We start from the raw sequence: 20,921 nt of genomic DNA on the forward strand, positions 1-20,921 counted from the left end.
CGGTAAATACTAACAACATTACATTAGAATAGCACGTACAAATATGCATTAAAACACTGATACAGACATCACACATAGGGCGCTTGAGTAAGTATGAGTTGGTTTAGTTATATTGTAAAACTTCATTAAGTCGATCCAAAACTCAGATCAGGCAAATTTGGTGAGGATTTCAAATCATCATGTTTATACAGTATATACTGCACACCTCTATGTCATCTGGAATACCATTTCCCGACAGTACCTTTCTTCCCATGCGGATCTTTGCACTTGTCATGTACGCAGGCACCCCAGGGGGACCAGTGGGAGAGCAGGCAGTGGTGCTGGCAGGGGATGGAGCAGTTCTTGACGGCCAGGGGAGGTTCCTGACCGGCACACAGCCTGGCAGTCACTGGTCTGGACACTGTGCAAACAGAAGTGAAGAATTAAAGGAGCCATATGTAATAATGTCATGTCAAGTCACCATTAAATGGCCCTGACATGTCAAATGGCGTTAATAAATCATGTTCTTTTCCAATACCTCTATAACTGATAACAGTTGTTCAGCCGGGATATGCTCATTTCAAAATTTGATTTACAGCCCGGAAATATTTTTATTGTTTTCATTTTGATGCCCCGACCTCCACCGTTTGACCAATTAGAAAAGTAATGAGTGTGTCACATCCACGTTGCCAGTTACGCACCGCCCTCTTTGTCTAGCTACTGCCACTGGTGAAGTTACTAAACATGTCAGACCTTAGTAGATCTAAATGGGAACCATAGCTGCAATGTGGCCCTCACTGAAAACAAGTTAGTTTCTGAGTGCCAGAAAAACAGTTTAAAGTAAATCAAGCAGTAGAAAATGGATGGATGGATGGATGGATGGATGGGTTTAACAGTAAAAAAAAGAAAAAAGAAAAGGCATTTCAGTTGCCAGAATTTTGTCGTAAAAAAACTGCGCTACATTTTTTCCCATTTTTTCCCATTTTTTTACAGCAATATGCTGTGAAAAAATCCAAAATAAATAAAAACTTTTAAAAAAATAAAATTTTATTGTGTTGTTCTGGCGACTTTTCCAGGTTTTTTTTAACTGCAAAATCTGCATTTAAAAATGTTTTTTTTTAACAACATACATTAAAATATATAAATTATAATTATTTACATTTATATTTATATACTGTTACGATGGGGCCCTCTGAGGGCAACCATGACTGCAATGTGGCCCTCACTGAAAACAAGTTAGTTTCTGAGTGCCAGAAAAACAGTTTTAAAGTAAATCAAGCGGTAGAAAATGGATGGAGGGATGGATTTAACAGTAAAAAAAGAAAAAAGAAAAGGCATTTCAGTTGCCAGAATTTTGTCGGAAAAAAACTGTGCTACATTTTTTCCCATTTTTTTACAGTAATATGCTGTGAAAAATCCTAAATAAATAAAAACTTTAAAAAAGCAAATGTTATTGTGTAATTCTGGTGATTTTTTCAGGGTTTTTTTAACTGCAAAATCTGCATTTTTTATTTTTTTTTAACAACGTACATTAATATATATAAATGATAATTACTTACATTTATATTTACATATTGTTACGATGGAGCCCTGTAAAGGCAAACATAACTGCAATGTGGCCCTCACGGAAAACAAGTTAGTTTCTGAGTGCCAGAAAAACAGTTTAAAATAAATCAAGTGGTAGAAAATGGATGGAGGGATGGATTTAATAGTAAAAAAAAAAAAAAAAAAAAAAAAAAGGCAATTCAGTTGCCAGAATTTTATCGTAAAAAAAAAAAACAACGGTACGTCTTTTTCCATTTACAGTACTCTGCTGTGAAAAAATACAAAATAAATAAAACACTTAAAAAAAAAAGCAAATTTATTGTGTAGTTCTGGTGACTTTTCCAGGGTTTTTTAAAATGCAAAATCTGCATTTAAAATTTTTTTTTTTAACAACGTACATTAAAATATTTAAATGATAATTACTTACATTTATATTTACATATTGTTACGATGGAGCCCTGTGAGGGCAACCATAACTGCAATGTGGCCCTCACTGAAAACAAGTTAATTTCTCAGTGCCAGAAAAAAAGTTTAAAGTAAATCAAGCGGTAGAAAATGTATGGATGGATGGATGTAACAGTAAAAAAAAATAAAAAATGGCATTTCAGTTGCTGGAATTTTATCGTAAAAAAATAACTGCGCTACCTTTTTTCCCATTTACACTAATATGCTGTGAAAAAATACAAAAAAAATTAAATTAAATTAAAAAAGCAAATTTTATTGTGTACCGTAGTTCTGGTAACTTTTCCAGGTTTTTTAAACTGCAAAATCTGCAAAAATTTTTTTTTAAAGTGTACATTAAAACATATGTATAATAGTCATTTACATTCATATTTACATACTGTTACCATGGGGCCCTCTGAGGGCCAGAAAAACAGTTTAAAGTAAATCAAGCGGTAGGAAATGGATGGATGGATGGATGGATTTAACAGTAAAAAAAATAAATAAAAAAATGGCAGTTCAGTTGCCAGGATTTTATCGTAAAAAAAAAACGGTACGTCTTTTTCCATTTACAGTACTCTGCTGTGAAAAAATACAAAATAAATAAAACACTTAAAAAAAAAAAGCAAATTTTATTGTGTAGTTCTGGCGACTTTTCCAGGTTTTTTTTAACTGCAAAATCTGCATTTTAAAAACATTTTTTTTTCAACAACGTACATTAAAATATATAAATGATAATTACTTACATTTATATTTACATATTGTCACGATGGGGCCCTCTCAGGGCAACCATAACTGCAATGTGGCCCTCACTGAAAACAAGTTAATTTCTCAGTGCCAGAAAAAAAGTTTAAAGTAAATCAAGCGGTAGAAAATGGATGGATGGATGGATGGATGGATGGATTTAACAGTAAAAAAAAAAAAAAAAAAGGCAATTCAGTTGCCAGAATTTTATCGTAAAAAAAAACAGTACTCTGCTGTGAAAAAATACAAAATAAATCAAACACTTTAAAAAAAAGCAAATTTTATTGTGTAGTTCTGGCGACTTTTCCAGGGTTTTTTTAACTGCAAAATCTGCATTTAAAAAAAATTTTTTTTTAACAACGGACATTAAAATATGTAAATGATAATTATTTACATTTATATTTATATACTGTTACAATGGGGCCCTCTGAGGGCAACCATAACTGCAATGTGGCCCTCGCTGAAAACAAGTTAGTTTCTGAGTGCCAGAAAAACAGTTTAAAGTATATCAAGCGGTAGAAAATGGATGGATGGATGGATGTATTTAATAGTAAAAAAAAAAAAAAAAAAAAATGGCATTTCAGTTGCCAGAATTTATCATTAAAAAAAATGCTACCTTTTTTCCCATTTACAGTAATATGCTGTGAAAAAATCCAAAATAAATAAAAAAAGGCTTTTTTTTTATATATATGTGTGCCAGTTCTAGCTATTAGGCTGTTCTATTTTTTTATTTTCATTATCTTTTTTTTATTTTTGCTCAATGCAAAGTGCTTTTTTTTTTTTACAAATAAAATCTATTATTATTATTAAAAATGTATGGGCTCAACAATTTGACATAATCACACATTATAATCAGTCCGTGTGATGAATAGTAGGATAAAGGCGTCCAACATGTCCAACTATCACATGAATAAATATACATCACACCAGCCTCCCTCCGCTTTCACACTTTCATATGCAGAGTGCTCGGAGGTCAGAGGTGAGTCTTCTGAGCGAGTGGTGCACCAGCAAGCGTGGGAAAAAAAACAAGATCAATGCGTAAGCCGCAGCGTGGACAACCGCCGCCGCGGCCTCAAGCGATGTAAACCGACGCGATGGCTCCCGATGCCTCTCTCGCTCCACTAATTCGAAAAACAATTTACTGCCGTTGGATGTCTATCGCGCTGTAATCATCGCCCGCACAAAGGCGATAAATGTTATGTGCACTTTATCCACGTGTTTAAGCATGCGTGTTAGTTTTCCCCCGCACAGGGGATCAAACGGCGTGTCAAATGACTCGGAGTAAGAAGGCATTATGCAGAAAGGACATTTTGCTGGATCTCTCTTTGGGGCTCTCATTTAAATGGAAATTTGATATGCATTGATGTGCGGAGGTGCGTCAAGCTGGAATATTAGATTAAATAAAAAATGCTCCATTGTGGGCAGGGAAAACACCCCCGTGGGTAGTCGACAAACAATGTCAGCTGTGCTCAATGGTGAAATATTCCCCGCCATGTTCACCTGAGCCAAATATGTGATTATGGTGACGTTTTCAAACAAAAATGCTTTTATTCGTGTAGGTAGGTGGGTCGTACTTGCCAACCTTGAGACCTCCGATTTCGGGAGGGGGAGTGGTCGGGGGTGGGGCGGGGGGCGTGGTTGCGGGCGTGGTTAAGATATAAATATATATAAGAAATACTTGACTTTCAGTGAATTCTAGCTATATATATATATATATATATATATATATATATATATATATATATATATATATATATGTATATATATATACATACAGGTAAAAGCCAATAAATTAGAATATTTTGAAAAACTTGATTTATTTCAGTAATTGCATTCAAAAGGTGTAACTTGTACATTATATTTATTCATTGCACACAGACTGATGCATTCAAATGTTTATTTCATTTAATTTTGATGATTTGAAGTGGCAACAAATGAAAATCCAAAATTCCGTGTGTCACAAAATTAGAATATTACTTAAGGCTAATACAAAAAAGGGATTTTTAGAAATGTTGGCCAACTGAAAAGTATGAAAATGAAAAATATGAGCATGTACAATACTCAATACTTGGTTGGAGCTCCTTTTGCCTCAATTACTGCGTTAATGCGGCGTGGCATGGAGTCGATGAGTTTCTGGCACTGCTCAGGTGTTATGAGAGCCCAGGTTGCTCTGATAGTGGCCTTCAACTCTTCTGCGTTTTTGGGTCTGGCATTCTGCATCTTCCTTTTCACAATACCCCACAGATTTTCTATGGGGCTAAGGTCAGGGGAGTTGGCGGGCCAATTTAGAACAGAAATACCATGGTCCGTAAACCAGGCACGGGTAGATTTTGCGCTGTGTGCAGGCGCCAAGTCCTGTTGGAACTTGAAATCTCCATCTCCATAGAGCAGGTCAGCAGCAGGAAGCATGAAGTGTTCTAAAACTTGCTGGTAGACGGCTGCGTTGACCCTGGATCTCAGGAAAAAGAGTGGACCGACACCAGCAGATGACATGGCACCCCAAACCATCACTGATGGTGGAAACTTTACACTAGACTTCAGGCAACGTGGATCCTGTGCCTCTCCTGTCTTCCTCCAGACTCTGGGACCTCGATTTCCAAAGGAAATGCAACATTTGCATGGTTGGGTGATGGTTTATATATATATATATATATATATATATATAAATAAAATAAATACTTGAATTTCAGTGTTCATTTACAAACTACAACTCACAAACACTTTAGAGTTAGAATCCATCATCAGAATGTGTACTTAAACTTATAAATATCACATGGATACTATTCAGTGAGTTGATTCACCAAAACTAACCTGTTATACAGGAGGAAAAAGCACACAGGACGTTTCAATTGTTCACAGACTGGTCGCGCTCATCAGGAATGACAAGACACTTCCGGTCTGCAGGTGATAGCGTTCAATTGGGAAGAAACGCCCTACTGCCCCCTACTGACCAATGTGAATACTGATAAATGTGTAATGACAGCTCCAAAAACGAATTCAAACCACAAAATAAAATAAATAAATCAACACAAAAATGTGATACATTATGGGTGGGTCACATATGCATGTACAAGTAGATGGCAGTATTGTCCTGTTTAAAAGTGTCACAACATTGCTGTTTACGGCAGACGAACTGCTTTACGGTAGACACTGTTGTTGTGTGTTGTCAACACGTCACTCAGGTCCGCCTGAATTTCGGGAGTTTTTTTGGGAGAAAATTTGTCCCGGTAGGTTTTCGGGAGAGGCGTTGAATTTCGGGAGTCTCTCGGAAAATCCGGGAGGGTTGGCAAGTATGAGGTAGGTAGGTAGGTCTTTATTGGCATTGCACAAGTACAACGGAACTTTGTTTTCAGCACAAACCCGTTCAAGATGAGACAAAGAAACAGTGTACAGGGTTACAGAACAGGAACGCTGATGGGTCGCCACGAGGCGCCCCGTAAAAGATGTGAAAAAGGTCAAACGCTGGGGAACGATGAGTAAAAAAATAAAATTTTGACTGGGCTCCTAAGGGGAAAAACCTCCATAGCAAAGCACATATACATATTACAACGTGCATCTCCAGATATCTAGCAACAGAGGGAAGGGAGTGCGGGGTCATGATGGTTGGCCGCAGCTCTCAGCCGCTGACCATCCTTTCATCAACCCCAATGGGGGATTCTGACTATTTTGGACTGGTAGTAGTGGATCCACAGCGATGGTTCTGCCACACAATACCTCAATGCTAACAAGGAGAAATTACACTTCATTGACAGTTAGGATTGCTTAGGACAGTTAGTTTTCTCACTACGATAGGGCCAAACCATCCAAGTACAAACCCCGTTTCCATATGAGTTGGGAAATTGTGTTAGATGTAAACATAAACGGAATACAATGATTTGCAAATCCTTTTCAACCCATATTCAGTTGAATATGCTACGGAGACAACATATTTGATGTTCAAACTGATAAACATTTTTTTTTTTTTTGCAAATGATCATTAACTTTAGATTGGATGCCAGCAACACGTGACAAAGAAGTTGGGAAAGGTGGCAATAAATACTAATAAAGTTGAGGAATGCTCATCAAACACTTATTTGGAACATCCCACAGGTGAACAGGCTAATTGGGAACAGGTGGGTGCCATGATTGGGTATAAAAGTAGATTCCATTAAATGCTCAGTCATTCACAAACAAGGACGGGGCGAGGGTCACCACTTTGTCAACAAATGCGTGAGCAAATTGTTGAACAGTTTAAGAACAACATTTATCAACCAGCTATTGCAAGGAATTTAGGGATTTCACTATCAACGGTCCGTAATATCATCAAATGGTTCAGAGAATCTGGAGAAATCACTGCACGTAAGCGGCTTAGCCCGTGACCTTGGATCCCTCAGGCGGCACTGCGTCAAAAAGAGACATCAGTGTGTAAAGGATATCACCACATGGGCTCAGGAACACTTCAGAAAACCACTGTCAGTAACTACAGTCGGTCGCTACATCTGTAAGTGCAAGTTAAAACTCTACTATGCAAAGCGAAAGCCATTTATCAACAACACCCGGAAACGCCGCCGGCTTCGCTGGGCCCGAGCTCATCTAAAATGGACTGATACAAAGTGGAAAAGTGTTCTGTGGTCTGACGAGTCCACATTTCAAATTGTTTTTGGAAACTGTGGACTTCGTGTCCTCAGGACCAAAGAGGAAAAGAACCATCCGGATTGTTCTAGGCGCAAAGTTGAAAAGCCAGCATGTGTGATGGTATGGGGGTGCATTAGTGCCCAAGACATGGGTAACTTACACATCTGTGAAAGCGCCATTAATGCTGAAAGGTACATACAGGTTTTGGAGCAACATATGTTGCCATCCAAGCAACGTTACCATGGACGCCCCTGCTTATTTCAGCGAGACAATGCCAAGCCCCGTGTTACATCAACGTGGCTTCATAGTAAAAGAGTGCGGGTACTAGACTGGCCTGCCTGTAGTCCAGACCTGTCTCCCATTGAAAATGTGTGGCGCTTTATGAAGCATAAAATAGCACAACGGAGACCCCCGGACTGTTGAACAACTTAAGCTGTACATCAAGCAAGAATGGGAAAGAATTCCACCTGAGAAGGTTCAAAAATGTGTCTCCTCAGTTCCCAAACGTTTACTGAGTTTTGTTAAAAGGAAAGGCCATGTAACACAGTGGTGAACATGCCCTTTCCCAACTTCTTTGTCATGTGTTGCAGCCATGAAATTCTAAGTTAATTATTATTTGCAAAAAAAAAAAAAATGTATGAGTTTGAACATCAAATATGTTGTCTTTGTAGCATATTCAATTGAATATGGGTTGAAAATGATTTGCAAATCATTGCATTCCGTTTATATTTACATCTAACACAATTTTCCAACTCATATGGAAACGGGGTTTGTACAACGTACATCTCGAGATATCTAGCAACAGAGGGAAGGGAGTGCGAGGTCATGATGGTGGGCCGCAGCTCTCAGGCGCTGACCATTCATTCATCATATATATATATATATATATATATATATATATATATATATATATATATATATATATATATATATATATATATATTATATATATTGTTATATATATATATATATATAAATAGTTATATATATATATATATATATATATATATATATATATATATATATATATATATATATACTACTCCGATATTAAGCACTGTATACCAGATAAACCACAGAAACTTCAACTATATATACTGAATGTATATATATATATATATATATATATATATATATATATATATATATATATATATATATATATACATACACATATATATATATATATATATATATACATACATATATATATATATATATATATATATATATATATATATATATATATATATATATATATATATATACATACACATATATATATATATATATATATATATATATATATATATATACATATATATATATATATATATATATATATATATATATATATATATACATACACATATATATATATATATATATATATATATATATATATATATATATATATATATATATATACATACACATATATATATATATATATATATATATATATAAAAGCAAGTTAGCTCTCTGTGATCATGGCGCGGCTAAAAGTACTTTGTCCGTGTCAGCGCTTTTAATAACAATATTGCTAATACTTGGTTAATATTCAGGTCACAGAATGTAAATGGAGTATTGTTGGCAGGGCTTGGTTGTGGCAATTGAGTACTCCCATTCCCTGCATTGTTAGCCACCTCTTACTTGCTGTATGTTATGACTTAGAATGCATCATAAAGAAAAACCTATGTGTTATAATGCCAAAAAGGTGTACTTCCCCTTTAAGGGACCGTGAAAGAAGCCCGCTTGCAGTGGATAATTTGATGCCCCGATTTAGGAACATATTCAGAATCTTCTGGGCAGCCAATTGTGAAAAATGCTGCCATCAACAGACCCCTTCCCCATTTTGATTGGCTCTTTTCCAGCCTTCCACCGAGCTTGATGAAAAGCAATCGGCCTCCGAGGAGACAATCAGTCCGCCAAAAGTAATAGTAGCTTTTACCCCCGACTAAATCACTTTTCTTACAAAACTGGTAGATATCTCCAATTAAGGATCACAATCCATCCATTCGTTTTTCTACCGCTTGATTTACTTTAAACTGTTTTTCTGGCACTCAGAAACTAACTCGTTTTCAGTGAGGGCCACATTGCAGTTATGGTTGTCTTTTAGATCTACCAAGGTCTGAAATGTTGAGTAACTTTACCAGTGGCAGTAGCTAGACGAAGAGGGCGGTGCGTTACTTGCAAAATATGTAAATAATTACAATTTATGTATTTTAATGTACGTTGTTAACAAAAAATAAATACAAAAATTAAAATGCAGATTTTGCAGTTTAAAAAAACCTGGAAAAGTCACCAGAACTACACAATACTTTTTTTTTTTTTTTTAAAGTTTCATTTATTTTTATTTTTTTCACAGCATATTACTGTAAATGGGAAAAAAAGGTAGCACTGTTTTTTTTTTACGATAAACTTCTGGCAACTTTAATGCCTTTTTTTTTTTTTTTTTTTACTGTTAAATCCATCCATTCATTTTTCTACCGCTTGATTTACTTTAAACTGTTTTTCTGGCACACAGAAACTAACTTATTTTCAGTGAGGGCCACATTGCAGTTGTGGTTGCCCTCAGAGGGCCACATCGCAACAGTATATAAATATAAATGTAAATATTTACTAATTATATATTTTAATGTACGTTGTTAAAAAAATTTATTAAAAAAATGCAGATTTTGCAGTTTAAAAAAAACATGGAAAAGTCGCCCGAACTACACAATAAAATGTTTTTTTTTTTTTAAAGTTTTTATTTATTTTGTATTTTTTCACAGCATAGTACTGTAAATGGGAAAAAAAGGTAGCACAGGTTGGTTTTTTTTTGATAAAATTCTGGCAACTGAAATGCCTTTTTTTTTTTTTTTTTTACTGTTAAATCCATCCATCCATCCATTTTTCTACCACTTGATTTACCTCAGAGGGCCCCATTGTAACAGTACATAAATATAAATGTAAGTAATTATCATTTATATTATATTATTTTATTTATATATTTTAATGTACTTTGTTAAAAAAAAATAAAAAATGCAGATTTTGCAGTTTAAAAAAAACCTGGAAAAGATACCAGAACTACACAATAAAATTTCCTTTTTTTAAAAGAAGGGTTTTTAAAAGCCTTTTTTAAAAGCATCCACAGTCTGTGGTGCCCTCAGGTGGTCAGGGAGAGCGTTCCACAGACTGGGAGCGGCGGAGCAGAAAGCCAGTTTCGCAGGTTTTCTCTGAGCAGAGAAACCTGCAAAACAGGCTTGTCGGGATGAAATAGCCTCTGTGTTGTTACTGACCTAATGTATATTCCGCTCTACCCCGGTATTGAGCACTGTATGACGGATAAACCACAGAAACCTTGACTATATTTGTACACATATATACACTATACTGCCAAAAGTGTTTGGCCACCCATCCAAATGATGAGAATCAGGTGTCCTAATCACTTGGCCTGGTGTATCAAATCAAGCACTTAGGCATGGAGACTGTTTCTACAAACTGGTGAAAGAATGGGTCGTGATCAGTGATTTCCAGTGTGGAACTGTCATAGGATGCCACCTGTGCAACAAATCCAGTCGTGAAATTTCCTCGCTCCTAAATATTCCAAAGTCAATTTTGTTATAAGAAAAGTGAAGAGTTTGGGAACAACAGCAACTCAGCCACCGAGTGGTAGGCCACGTAAACTGACAGAGAGGGGTCAGCGGATGCTGAAGCGCATAGTGCAAAGACTTTCTGCACAGTCAGTTGCTACAGAGCTCCAAACTGTATGTGACCTTCCAATTAGCCCACGCACAGTACGCAGAGAGCTTCATGGAATGGCTTTTCATGGCCGAGCAGTTGCATCTAAGCCATACATCACCAAGTCCAATGCAAAGCGTGGGATGCAGTGGTGTAAAGCACGTCGCCACTGGACTCTAGAGCAGTGGAGACGCCTTCTCTGGACTGATGAATCACACTTTTCCATCTGGCAATCTGATGGACCAGTCTGGGTTTGGAGGTTGCCTGGAGAACGCTACATTGTGCCGAGTGTGAAATTTGGTGGAGGAGGAATTACGGTGTGGGGTTGTTTTTCAAGTGTTGGGCTTCGCCACTTAGTTGCAGTGAAGGGAACTTTGAATGCTCCAGGGTACCAAAACATTCTGGACAATTCCATGCTCCCAACCTTGTGGGAACAGTTTGGAGCGGGCCCCTTTCCTCTTCCAACAAGCAAGGTCCATAAAGACATGGATGGCAGAGTCTGGTGTGGATGAACTTGACTGGCCTGCACCTGAACCCAATAGAACACTGTGGGTGTGCTCAAAAAGGACAGATTATTGAAAAATAAAAGACTGTTCAAAACCCTGAACGCAGGGTTGGTGGTCCAAAGAACCCGGAGGAGCAAGACCTCCACAAACACCTTTGGGATGAATTAGAACGGAGACTGAGAGCCAGGCCTTCTCGACCAACATCGGTGCGTGACCTTAACCAATGAGATTTTGGAAGAACGGTGGAAAATGTCCTATGAACACACTCCGCAACCTTGTGGACAGCCTTCCCAGAAGAGTTGAAGATGTAATAGCTGCCAAAGGTGGACCGACATCATATTGAACCCTATGGGTGAGGAATTGCATTGCCGACAGTAAGTCGGACACGTTTCCAGTGAGGGTTGGACTCCGCCAAGGCTGCCCTTTGTCACCGATTCTGTTTATAACTTTTATGGACAGAATATCTAGGCTCAGTCAAGGCGTTGGTGGCTGCAGGATTAGGTCTCTACTTTTTGCAGATGATGTGGTCCTGATGGCTTCATCTGGCCAGGATTTTCAGCTCTCACTGGATCAGTTCGCAGCCGAGTGTTAAGCGACTGGGATGGGAATCAGCACCTCCAAGTCCGAGTTCATGGTTCTCGCCTGGAAAAGGGTGGAGTGCCATCTCCGGGTTGGGGAGGAGACCCTGCCCCAAGTGCAGGAGTTCAAGTACCTCGAAGTCTTGTTCACGAGTGAGGGAAGAGTGGATCGTGAGATCGACAGGCGGATCGGTGCGGCGTCTTCAGTAATGCGGACGCTGTATCGATCCGTTGTGGTGAAGAAGGAGCTGAGCCGGAAGGTAAAGCTCTCAATTTACTGGTCGATCTACGTTCCCATCCTTACCTATGGTCATGAGCTTTGGGGTATGACCGAATGGACAAGATCACGGGTACAAGCGGCCGAAATGAGTTTCCTCCGCCGGGTGGCGGGGCGCTCCCTTAGAGATAGGGTGAGAAGCTCTGCCATCCGTGAGGAGCTCAAAGTAAAGCTGCTGCTCCTCCACATGGAGAGGAGCCAGATGAGGTGGTTTGGGCATCTGGTCAGGATTCCACCTGAACGCCTCCCTAGGGAGGTGTTTAGGGCACGTCCGACCGGTAGTAGACCACGGGGAAGACCCAGGACATGTTGGGAAAACTATGTCTCCTGGCTGGCCTGGGAACGCCTCAGGATCCCCCGGAAGGAGCTGGACAAAGTGACTGGGGAGAGGAAAGTCGTTTGCAGGATTAGGTCTCTGCTTTTTGCAGATGATGTGGTCCTGATGGCTTCATCTGGCCAGGATCTTCAGCTCTCACTGGATCAGTTCGCAGCCGAGTGTGAAGCGACTGGGATGAGAATCAGCCCCTCCAAGTTCGAGTCCATGGTTCTCGCCCGGAAAAGGGTGGAGTGCCATCTCCGGGTTGGGGAGGAGACCCTGCCCCAAGTGCAGGAGTTCAAGTACCTCGGAGTCTTGTTCACGAGTGAGGGAAGAGTGGATCGTGAGATCGACAGGCGGATCGGTGCAACGTCTTCAGTAATGCGGACACTGTATCGATCCGTTGTGGTGAAGAAGGAGCTGAGCCGGAAGGTAAAGCTCTCAATTTACCGGTCGATCTACGTTCCCATCCTTACCTATGGTCATGAGTTTTGGGTTATGACCGAAAGGACAAGATCACGGGTACAAGCGGCCGAAATGAGTTTCCTCCGCCGGGTGGCGGGGCTCTCCCTTAGAGATAGGGTGAGAAGCTCTGTCATCCGGGAGGAGCTCAACATAAAGCCGCTGTTCCTTCACATGGAGAGGAGCCAGATGAGGTGGTTCGGGCATCTGGTCAGGATGCCACCCGAAAGGCGTTTCGGGCATGTCCGACCGGTAGGAGGCCACGGGGAAAACCCAGGACACGTTGGGAAGACTATCTCTCCCGACTGGCCTGGGAACGCCTCAGGATCCCCCGGGAGGAGCTGGACGAAGTGACTGGGGAGAGGAAAGTCTGGGCTTCCCTGCTTAGGCTGCTGCCCCTGCGACCCGACCTCAGATAAGCGGAAGAAGATGGATGGATGGATGGGTTAGGAATGGGATGGCACTTCAAGTTCATATGTGAGTCAAGGCAGGTGTATGTGTGCTGAAATAGTACATACAAATGGTAAAACTGCGAATATGCAAAAGTAATGTTCTTGTTATTCCGCACGGGTTTTAACAAATGTTAATTCTTGCCATTCAAACACACACCTTTGCTCATGTGAATGGTTTTCTTTAGCTAAATCGCTTTCTGAGTTGTATCGTCTCGCTGGGCCACGAGCACGGCCTCGGATGTTTTGTTCCTCTCACAAACATACCCCCTATAGAGCGGCTCTTTTTTTCTCACAGCAGCTTTGGGCGGTGAAACACTTCAAACTGCTGTGGTAGCAGAGTTTGTACAAGATTTGTCAGGCTTTCTTCATCCCCGACATGAACAAATGACAGTGTGTTTACATGAAACACTCTTCTTGAAATCGATGACGACGACTTAGCGTTGCGGTTTCAGGGCGTACGGTGTCAGCTCTGCTCGTCTCTCTCTACGCCGTAAACAGTGCGAAGACTTAAAACTACCATTTATCTATTTTTCATGCCACACAGGGGTTTGCTGTCTCTCAATGTGGATTAGGTTTTAAATGAAACTGCTTGGCCAATGGGTAAGTCGCTCCCAGGAGAGTCTACTGTAGCTGAAGATAAGCTTTGATATACTTTGAACAAGCCTAAGCTTCACCATCACTTCTTGCTCTTGATTCCCCGTGTCTGCGCGGACAGAATGTCTTTGTTCTTCTCCGAGCTGAGCTCAGCTGTGATGACGGCGGGTTTGTCTTACCTTCCTTCCTGTGATTTGGAGCTGAGTCATCGGCAACTTGAACACAGTAGGGCTTTCTGGTCTGGATCCCGCCTCCGCAGAGACTACTGACGTTTGCCAGACGCCGGTCCAGCTTGCTCAGCAGAGGTGAGACGAGGCATCCGTCCCAGTCCGTGGTCCTCCACTCGTACCTGAAACGCCCCACATATACGCACACCTAGTTTACGTACAGTTTTTTTTAAATTTGCATGATCAAAAAGGGCACTTCTCTTGAGTTAAAAGAGATTGCTGTGCAAAACTCCGATTTTAAATGTTCCAAATTTAAAAATTTCCATACATCCATCCATCTTCTTCCGCATATCCGAGGTCAGGTCACAGGGGCAGCAGCCTAAGCAGGGAAACCCAGACTTCCCTCTCCCCAGCCACTTCGTCCAGCTCCTGCCGGGGGATCCCGAGGCGTTCCCAGGCCAGCCGGGAGACATAGTCTTCCCAACGTGTCCTGGGTCTTCCCCGTGGCCTCCTACCGGTCGGACGTGCCATAAACACCTCCCTAGGGAGGCGTTCGGGTGGCATCCTGACCAGATGCCCGAACCACCTCATCTGGCTCCTCTCCATGTGGAGGAGCAGCGGCTTTACTTTGAGTTCCTCCCGGATGACAGAGTTTCTCACCCTATCTCTAAGGGAGAGACCTGCCACCCGGCGGAGGAAACTCATTTCGGTCGCTTGTACCCGTGATCTTGTCCTTTCGGTCATAACCCAAAGCTCATGACCATAGGTGAGGATGGGAACGTAGATCGACCGGTAAATTGAGAGCTTTGCCTTCCGGATCAGCTCCTTCTTCACCACAACGGATCGATACAGAGTCCGCAATGCTGAAGACGCTGCACCGATCCGCCTGTCGATCTCGCTATCCACTCTTCCCTCACTCGTGAACAAGACTCCGAGGTACTTGAACTCCTCCACATGGGGAAAGGTCTCCTCCCCAACCCGGAGATGGCACTCCACCCTTTTCCGGGCGAGAACCAAGGACTCGGACTTGGAGGGGCTGATTCTCATCCCAGTCGCTTCACACTCGGCTGCGAACCGATCCAGTGAGAGCTGAAGATCCTGGCCAGATGAAGCCATCAGGACCACATCATCTGCAAAAAGCAGAGACCTTATCCTACAGCCACCAAACCGGATCCCCTCAACGCCTTGACTGCGCCTAGAAATTCTGTACAATAAAACTGCTGCCCAGTGCTGTTTTTAAAAAAAAAACAAAGATGCAAATCAGGGAGGGAAGGTTGCAGTGTTTGTAATCTAATGTACCGACTGTGCCCTGGCAAGTGCAGCGCAGCGAAAAGCAATATTTGAGGACTTTTCCAGACCAACGGCCTTGAGTAATCTATCAAACTCTTATTTTCTGCAAAACATTTTTTTCCCTAATCGTGTAAATCCTTCAGTCTGAGGCGCTCCAGTAGATTTAGTAAATAAAACAAGATCTTCCAACAGAGAAAAGCAAAACATGACTACTAGGCGTATTGTCATCAAAAGCCTATATTGGCCCAAAAAGCCCCTCACATATTTGGGTCAACGTTGCTAATAATTACATGTAATCAATAATTGTGACACTCTGGAAATATTAAGTTTGAAAAGAGGGATATTTTTCCTTCCTCTGAGCAAAATCGAACACCTTAGAAATGACTATTTTTGGCTCTTGTTTTTCTCGAAGAGATAAAACACAATGACCTAACCCGGTTTCTTACCCATGCACACACACCCCCGCATATATTATTCTCTCTAGTTTTAATGGTGTCACGATGTACCAAGTTAACTTTCAGTTTCGATCTCCTCCGAGGCGGCTGCAAGACGGACAAAACCACGCGAGGTGGGCGACCATTTTTTGAGAAGGTTCCGTACTTTCCTTGCATTGCCCGCAGAGCGGCTCCATGCCTATGGACACAACAACACCACACCCTGGACAATGGGTGTATGCACACCCATCGCCCCCACCCCAATGCCTTCACCAGCTTGATTCCCCTTATGGGCGATGGATGGCTGACTCGCGCTTATACAGCAGCAGACAGCTTCCGCAGCTTCCACTCCCTCCCCTCTGTTGCAAGTTTTGTTGATTCTATGTAAAATGTTATTTCCTTGGTCTCAGTCTGGACCCCCTCCCTGGAGTCCAGCTTTTGAGTGAATATTTTTTTACTCTCCAACGTTTACCAGTTTCTCACCTTTTTTTGGGGAAGGGGCGCCGGAAGTGGGTGTGGCTTATATACCGGTGCGGTTAATATATGAAAACATGTTTTTTTTCTTTTTTTCTGGAATTTGGTGGGTGCGGCTTATATATGAAAGTATGTTTTTGGCTTCTGAAATGTAGTGGGTGCGGCTTATGTACCGGTGCGGCTTATATGTGCAAAGCGGCTTATATACCGGTGCGGCTAATATGTGCAAAACATGTTTTAAACTTCTAAAATTTGGTGGGTGCGGCTTATATACCGGAGCAGCTGATGTATGAAAACTCGTTTTTTGACTTCTGAAATTTAGTGGATGCGACGTATATACCGGTGCGGCTAATATGTGAAAACGTGTTTTAAACTTCTAAAATTTGGTGGGTGCGGCTTATATACCGGTGCAGTTAATATATGAAGATGTGTTTTTTGTTTTTTTTCTGGAATTTGGTGGGTGCGGCTTATATATGAAAGTATGTTTTTGGCTTCTGAAATGTAGTGGGTGCGGCTTATATACCGGTGCGGCTAATATGTGCAAAACATGTTTTAAACTTCTAAAATTTGGTGGGTGCGGCTTATATACCGGAGCGGCTGTTGTATGAAAACTTGTTTTTTGACTTCTGAAATTTAGTGGATGCGGCTTATATACCGGTGCGGCTAATATATGCAAACTTGTTTTTTGACTTTTGAAATTTAGTGGGTGCGGCTTATATGCCAGTGTGGCTAAAATGTGAAAACATGTTTTTGACTTCTACAATTCGGTGGGTGCGGCTTATATACCGGTGCAGTTAATATATGAAAATGTGTTTTTTGTTTTTTTTCTGGAATTTGGTGGGTGCGGCTTATATATGAAAGTATGTATTTGGCTTCTGAAATGTAGTGGGTGCGGCTTATATACCGGTGCGGCTAATATGTGCAAAACATGTTTTAAACTTAAAAAATTTGGTGGGTGCGGCTTATATACCGGTGCAGTTAATGTTTGAAAATGTGTTTTTTGTTTTTTTCCTGGGATTTGGTGGGTGCGGCTTATATATGAAAGTATGTTTTTGGCTTCTAAAATGTAGTGGGTGCGGCTTATATACCGGTGCGGCTAATATGTGCAAAACATGTTTTAAACTTCTAAAATTTGGTGGGTGCGGCTTATATATGAAAGTATGTTTTTGGCTTCTGAAATGTAGTGGGTGCGGCTTATATACCGGTGCGGCTAATATGTGCAAAACATGTTTTAAACTTCAAAAATTTGGTGGGTGCGGCTTATATACCGGTGCAGTTAATGTTTGAAAATGTGTTTTTTGTTTTTTTCCTGGGATTTGGTGGGTGCGGCTTATATATGAAAGTATGTTTTTGGCTTCTGAAATGTAGTGGGTGCGGCTTATATACCGGTGCGGCTAATATGTGCAAAACATGTTTTAAACTTCTAAAATTTGGTGGGTGCGGCTTATATACCGGAGCGGCTGTTGTATGAAAACTTGTTTTTTGACTTCTGAAATTTAGTGGATGCGGCTTATATACCGGTGCGGCTAATATATGAAAACTTGTTTTTTGACTTTTGAAATTTAGTGGGTGCGGCTTATATGCCAGTGTGGCTAATATGTGAAAACATGTTTTTGACTTCTACAATTCGGTGGGTGCGGCTTATATACCGGTGCAGTTAATATATGAAAATGTGTTTGTTTTTTTTTCTTTCTGGAATTTGGTGGGTGCGGCTTATATATGAAAGTATGTTTTTGGCTTCTGAAATGTAGTGGGTGCGGCTTATATACCGGTGCGGCTAATATGTGCAAAACATGTTTTAAACTTCTAAAATTTGGTGGGTGTGGCTTATATACCGGTGCGGTTAATAAATGAAAACGTGTTTTTTGTTTTTTTTCTGAGATTTGGTGGGTGCGGCTTATATATGAAAGTATGTTTTTGGCTTCTGAAATGTAGTGGGTGCGGCTTATGTACCGGTGCAGCTAACATGTGCAAAACATGTTTTAAACTTCTAAAATTTGGTGGGTGCGGCTTATATACCGGAGCGGCTGATGTATGAAAACTCGTTTTTTGACTTCTGAAATTTAGTGGATGCGGCTTATATACCGGTGCGGCAAATATGTGAAAACGTGTTTTAAACTTCTAAAATTTGGTGGGTGCGGCTTATATACCGGAGCGGCTGATGTATGAAAACATGTTTTTTTACCTTCTAAAATATTGTATTATATATATATTATATTTAGCGGTGCGGCTAATATATGAAAACTTGTTTTTGACTTCTGAAATGTAATGGGTGCGGCTTACAGTCCTGCTTATAAGTTTATATACCCTGGGAGAATTTATGATTTCTTGGCCATTCTTCAGAGAATATGAATGATAACACAACAACCTTTCTTCCACTCATGCTTAATGGTTGTGTGAAGCTATTTATTGGCAAACAACTGTGTTTACTCTTTTTAAACCAAAATGATAAAAGAAAGTACCCAAATGACCCTGATTAAAAGTTTACATTCCCCAGTGACTTTGATCTGATAACATGCCCAAAAGTTGACACAAACAGGTTTGAATGGCTAATCAAGGTTCCAATCCTCACCTGTGACATGTTTGTTTGTAATTAATGTGTGTGTATAAAAGGTCAGTGAGTTTCTGGGCTTCTGACAGACCGTTGCATCTTTCATTCAGATGTTTCTGGATTCTGAGTCATAGGGAAGGCAAAATAATTGTCAAAGGATCTGCGAGAAAAGGTCATTGAACTGCATAAAACAGGAAAGGGGTATAAAAAGATATCAAAGGAATTGAGAATGCCAATCAGCAGTGTTCAAACCCTGATTAAGAAGTGGAAAATGAGGGATTCAGGTAGACCAGCAAATATTTCAGCCACAACTGCCAGGAAAATTTTTCGAGATGCAAAGAAAAATCCACAAATAACTTCAGCTGAAATACAGGACTCTCTGAAAAATTGTGGTGTGGCTGTTTCAAGATGCACAATAAGGAGGCACTTGAAGAAAAATGGGCTGCATGGTCGAGTGGCCAAAAAGTTCAATTTTGGTCTCATCACTCCAACTTACTTTGTTCCAGAAGTTTGCCTCTGTGCTGTTTGGCGTAACGTAAGCGGGATACTTTGTGACATTTGCACAGAAATGGCTTTCTTCTGGCGACTCGAACCATGCAGCCCATTTTTCTTCAAGTGCCTCCTTATTGTGCATCTTGAAACAGCCACACCCGCGGCTAATACATGAAAACATATCTTTAACTTCTAAAACTTAGTGGGTGCGGCTTATATACCGGTGTGGCTCATATATGGAAACGCATTTGTCATTTTTTTTCTAAAGTCCAGTGCAGGGGTCGGCAACTTTTACCAGTCAAAGAGCCATTTTGACCAGTGTCACAAATTAAAGAAAACAATGGAAGCCACAAAAATCTTTTGAAATTTAAAATGAAATAACACTGCATACAAAGTTTTTTGTTTTGCTTTGTACTATGTTTAAACCAAGGGTCTCAGACACGCGGCCCACACCTTAATATGAAAATTGAATTTTAGTGCAACCCGCGGGTTTTATATGAATGGCGCTTGATAGCGTCATACTTGTCAACCCTCCCGATTTTTCCGGCAGACTACGAATTTCAGGACAACTGTTCTCTCGAACGTAGCATTTAGCGCCCATTACAACCAGTTTGTCGGCCCAACCACACGTTGTATGGGGCTTCTGCTCGCTCACGTAAGTGACAGCAAGGCATACTTGGTCAACAACCACACAGGTTACACTGACGGTGGCGGTATAAAAAAACTTTAACACTCTTACTAATAATGCGCCACACTGTGAACCCACACCAAACAAGAATGACAAACACATTTCGGGAGAACATCTGCACCGTTGTCATGACTAGGTCTTGGATGTTTGCTTTTCCGGGATGCAACGGAAAGTTGGCACGGGCGAGACGGGAATGAAGGTACATGATTTATTTATTATATCAAAAAAAAGCGCGCACAGTGGCGGAGAATAAACTATGAAACCAAAAGACTATAGCAAAAAAGTACAAACGAAAAACACGCACAATGGCGGAGAACAAACTATGAAACCAAAAAGACTATAAACATGGAACAAAAACTTACTTGGCTTGGACAAAAACAGTTGCATGAAGAATGGACATGGAAAGAAGTATCAGGCATGGACAGAGCATACATGTGGTGAGGTCGTCAGAAAGACAAACTGAAAAACACTGAACTTAAATACTACAGACATGATTAACAAAAACAGGTGCGTGACTCAAAACGTGAAACAGGTGCGTGACGTGACAGGTGAAAACTAATGGGTTGCTATGGTGACAATCAAGAGTGCACAATG

The 20,921-nt window shown here is 40.5% G+C and overlaps 1 protein-coding gene across 2 annotated transcripts in view; it reads right to left on the reverse strand.

Annotated features, from left to right (window-relative positions):
- Positions 1–20,921, reverse strand: part of thsd7ba (thrombospondin, type I, domain containing 7Ba) — a 518,989-nt gene that overhangs the window by 331,977 nt on the left and 166,091 nt on the right. For both annotated transcript variants that reach the window (XM_061926051.1, XM_061926050.1), the window contains exons 5-6: positions 14,411–14,580; positions 242–400 (exon numbers count right to left, since the gene is read on the reverse strand). In XM_061926051.1, the coding sequence (XP_061782035.1) occupies positions 242–400; positions 14,411–14,580 (329 nt within the window). The remainder of the gene's footprint in view (positions 1–241; positions 401–14,410; positions 14,581–20,921) is intronic.

The sequence above is a fragment of the Nerophis lumbriciformis genome, linkage group LG31 (assembly GCF_033978685.3).
Source record: "Nerophis lumbriciformis linkage group LG31, RoL_Nlum_v2.1, whole genome shotgun sequence".
Taxonomy (NCBI): domain Eukaryota; kingdom Metazoa; phylum Chordata; class Actinopteri; order Syngnathiformes; family Syngnathidae; genus Nerophis; species Nerophis lumbriciformis.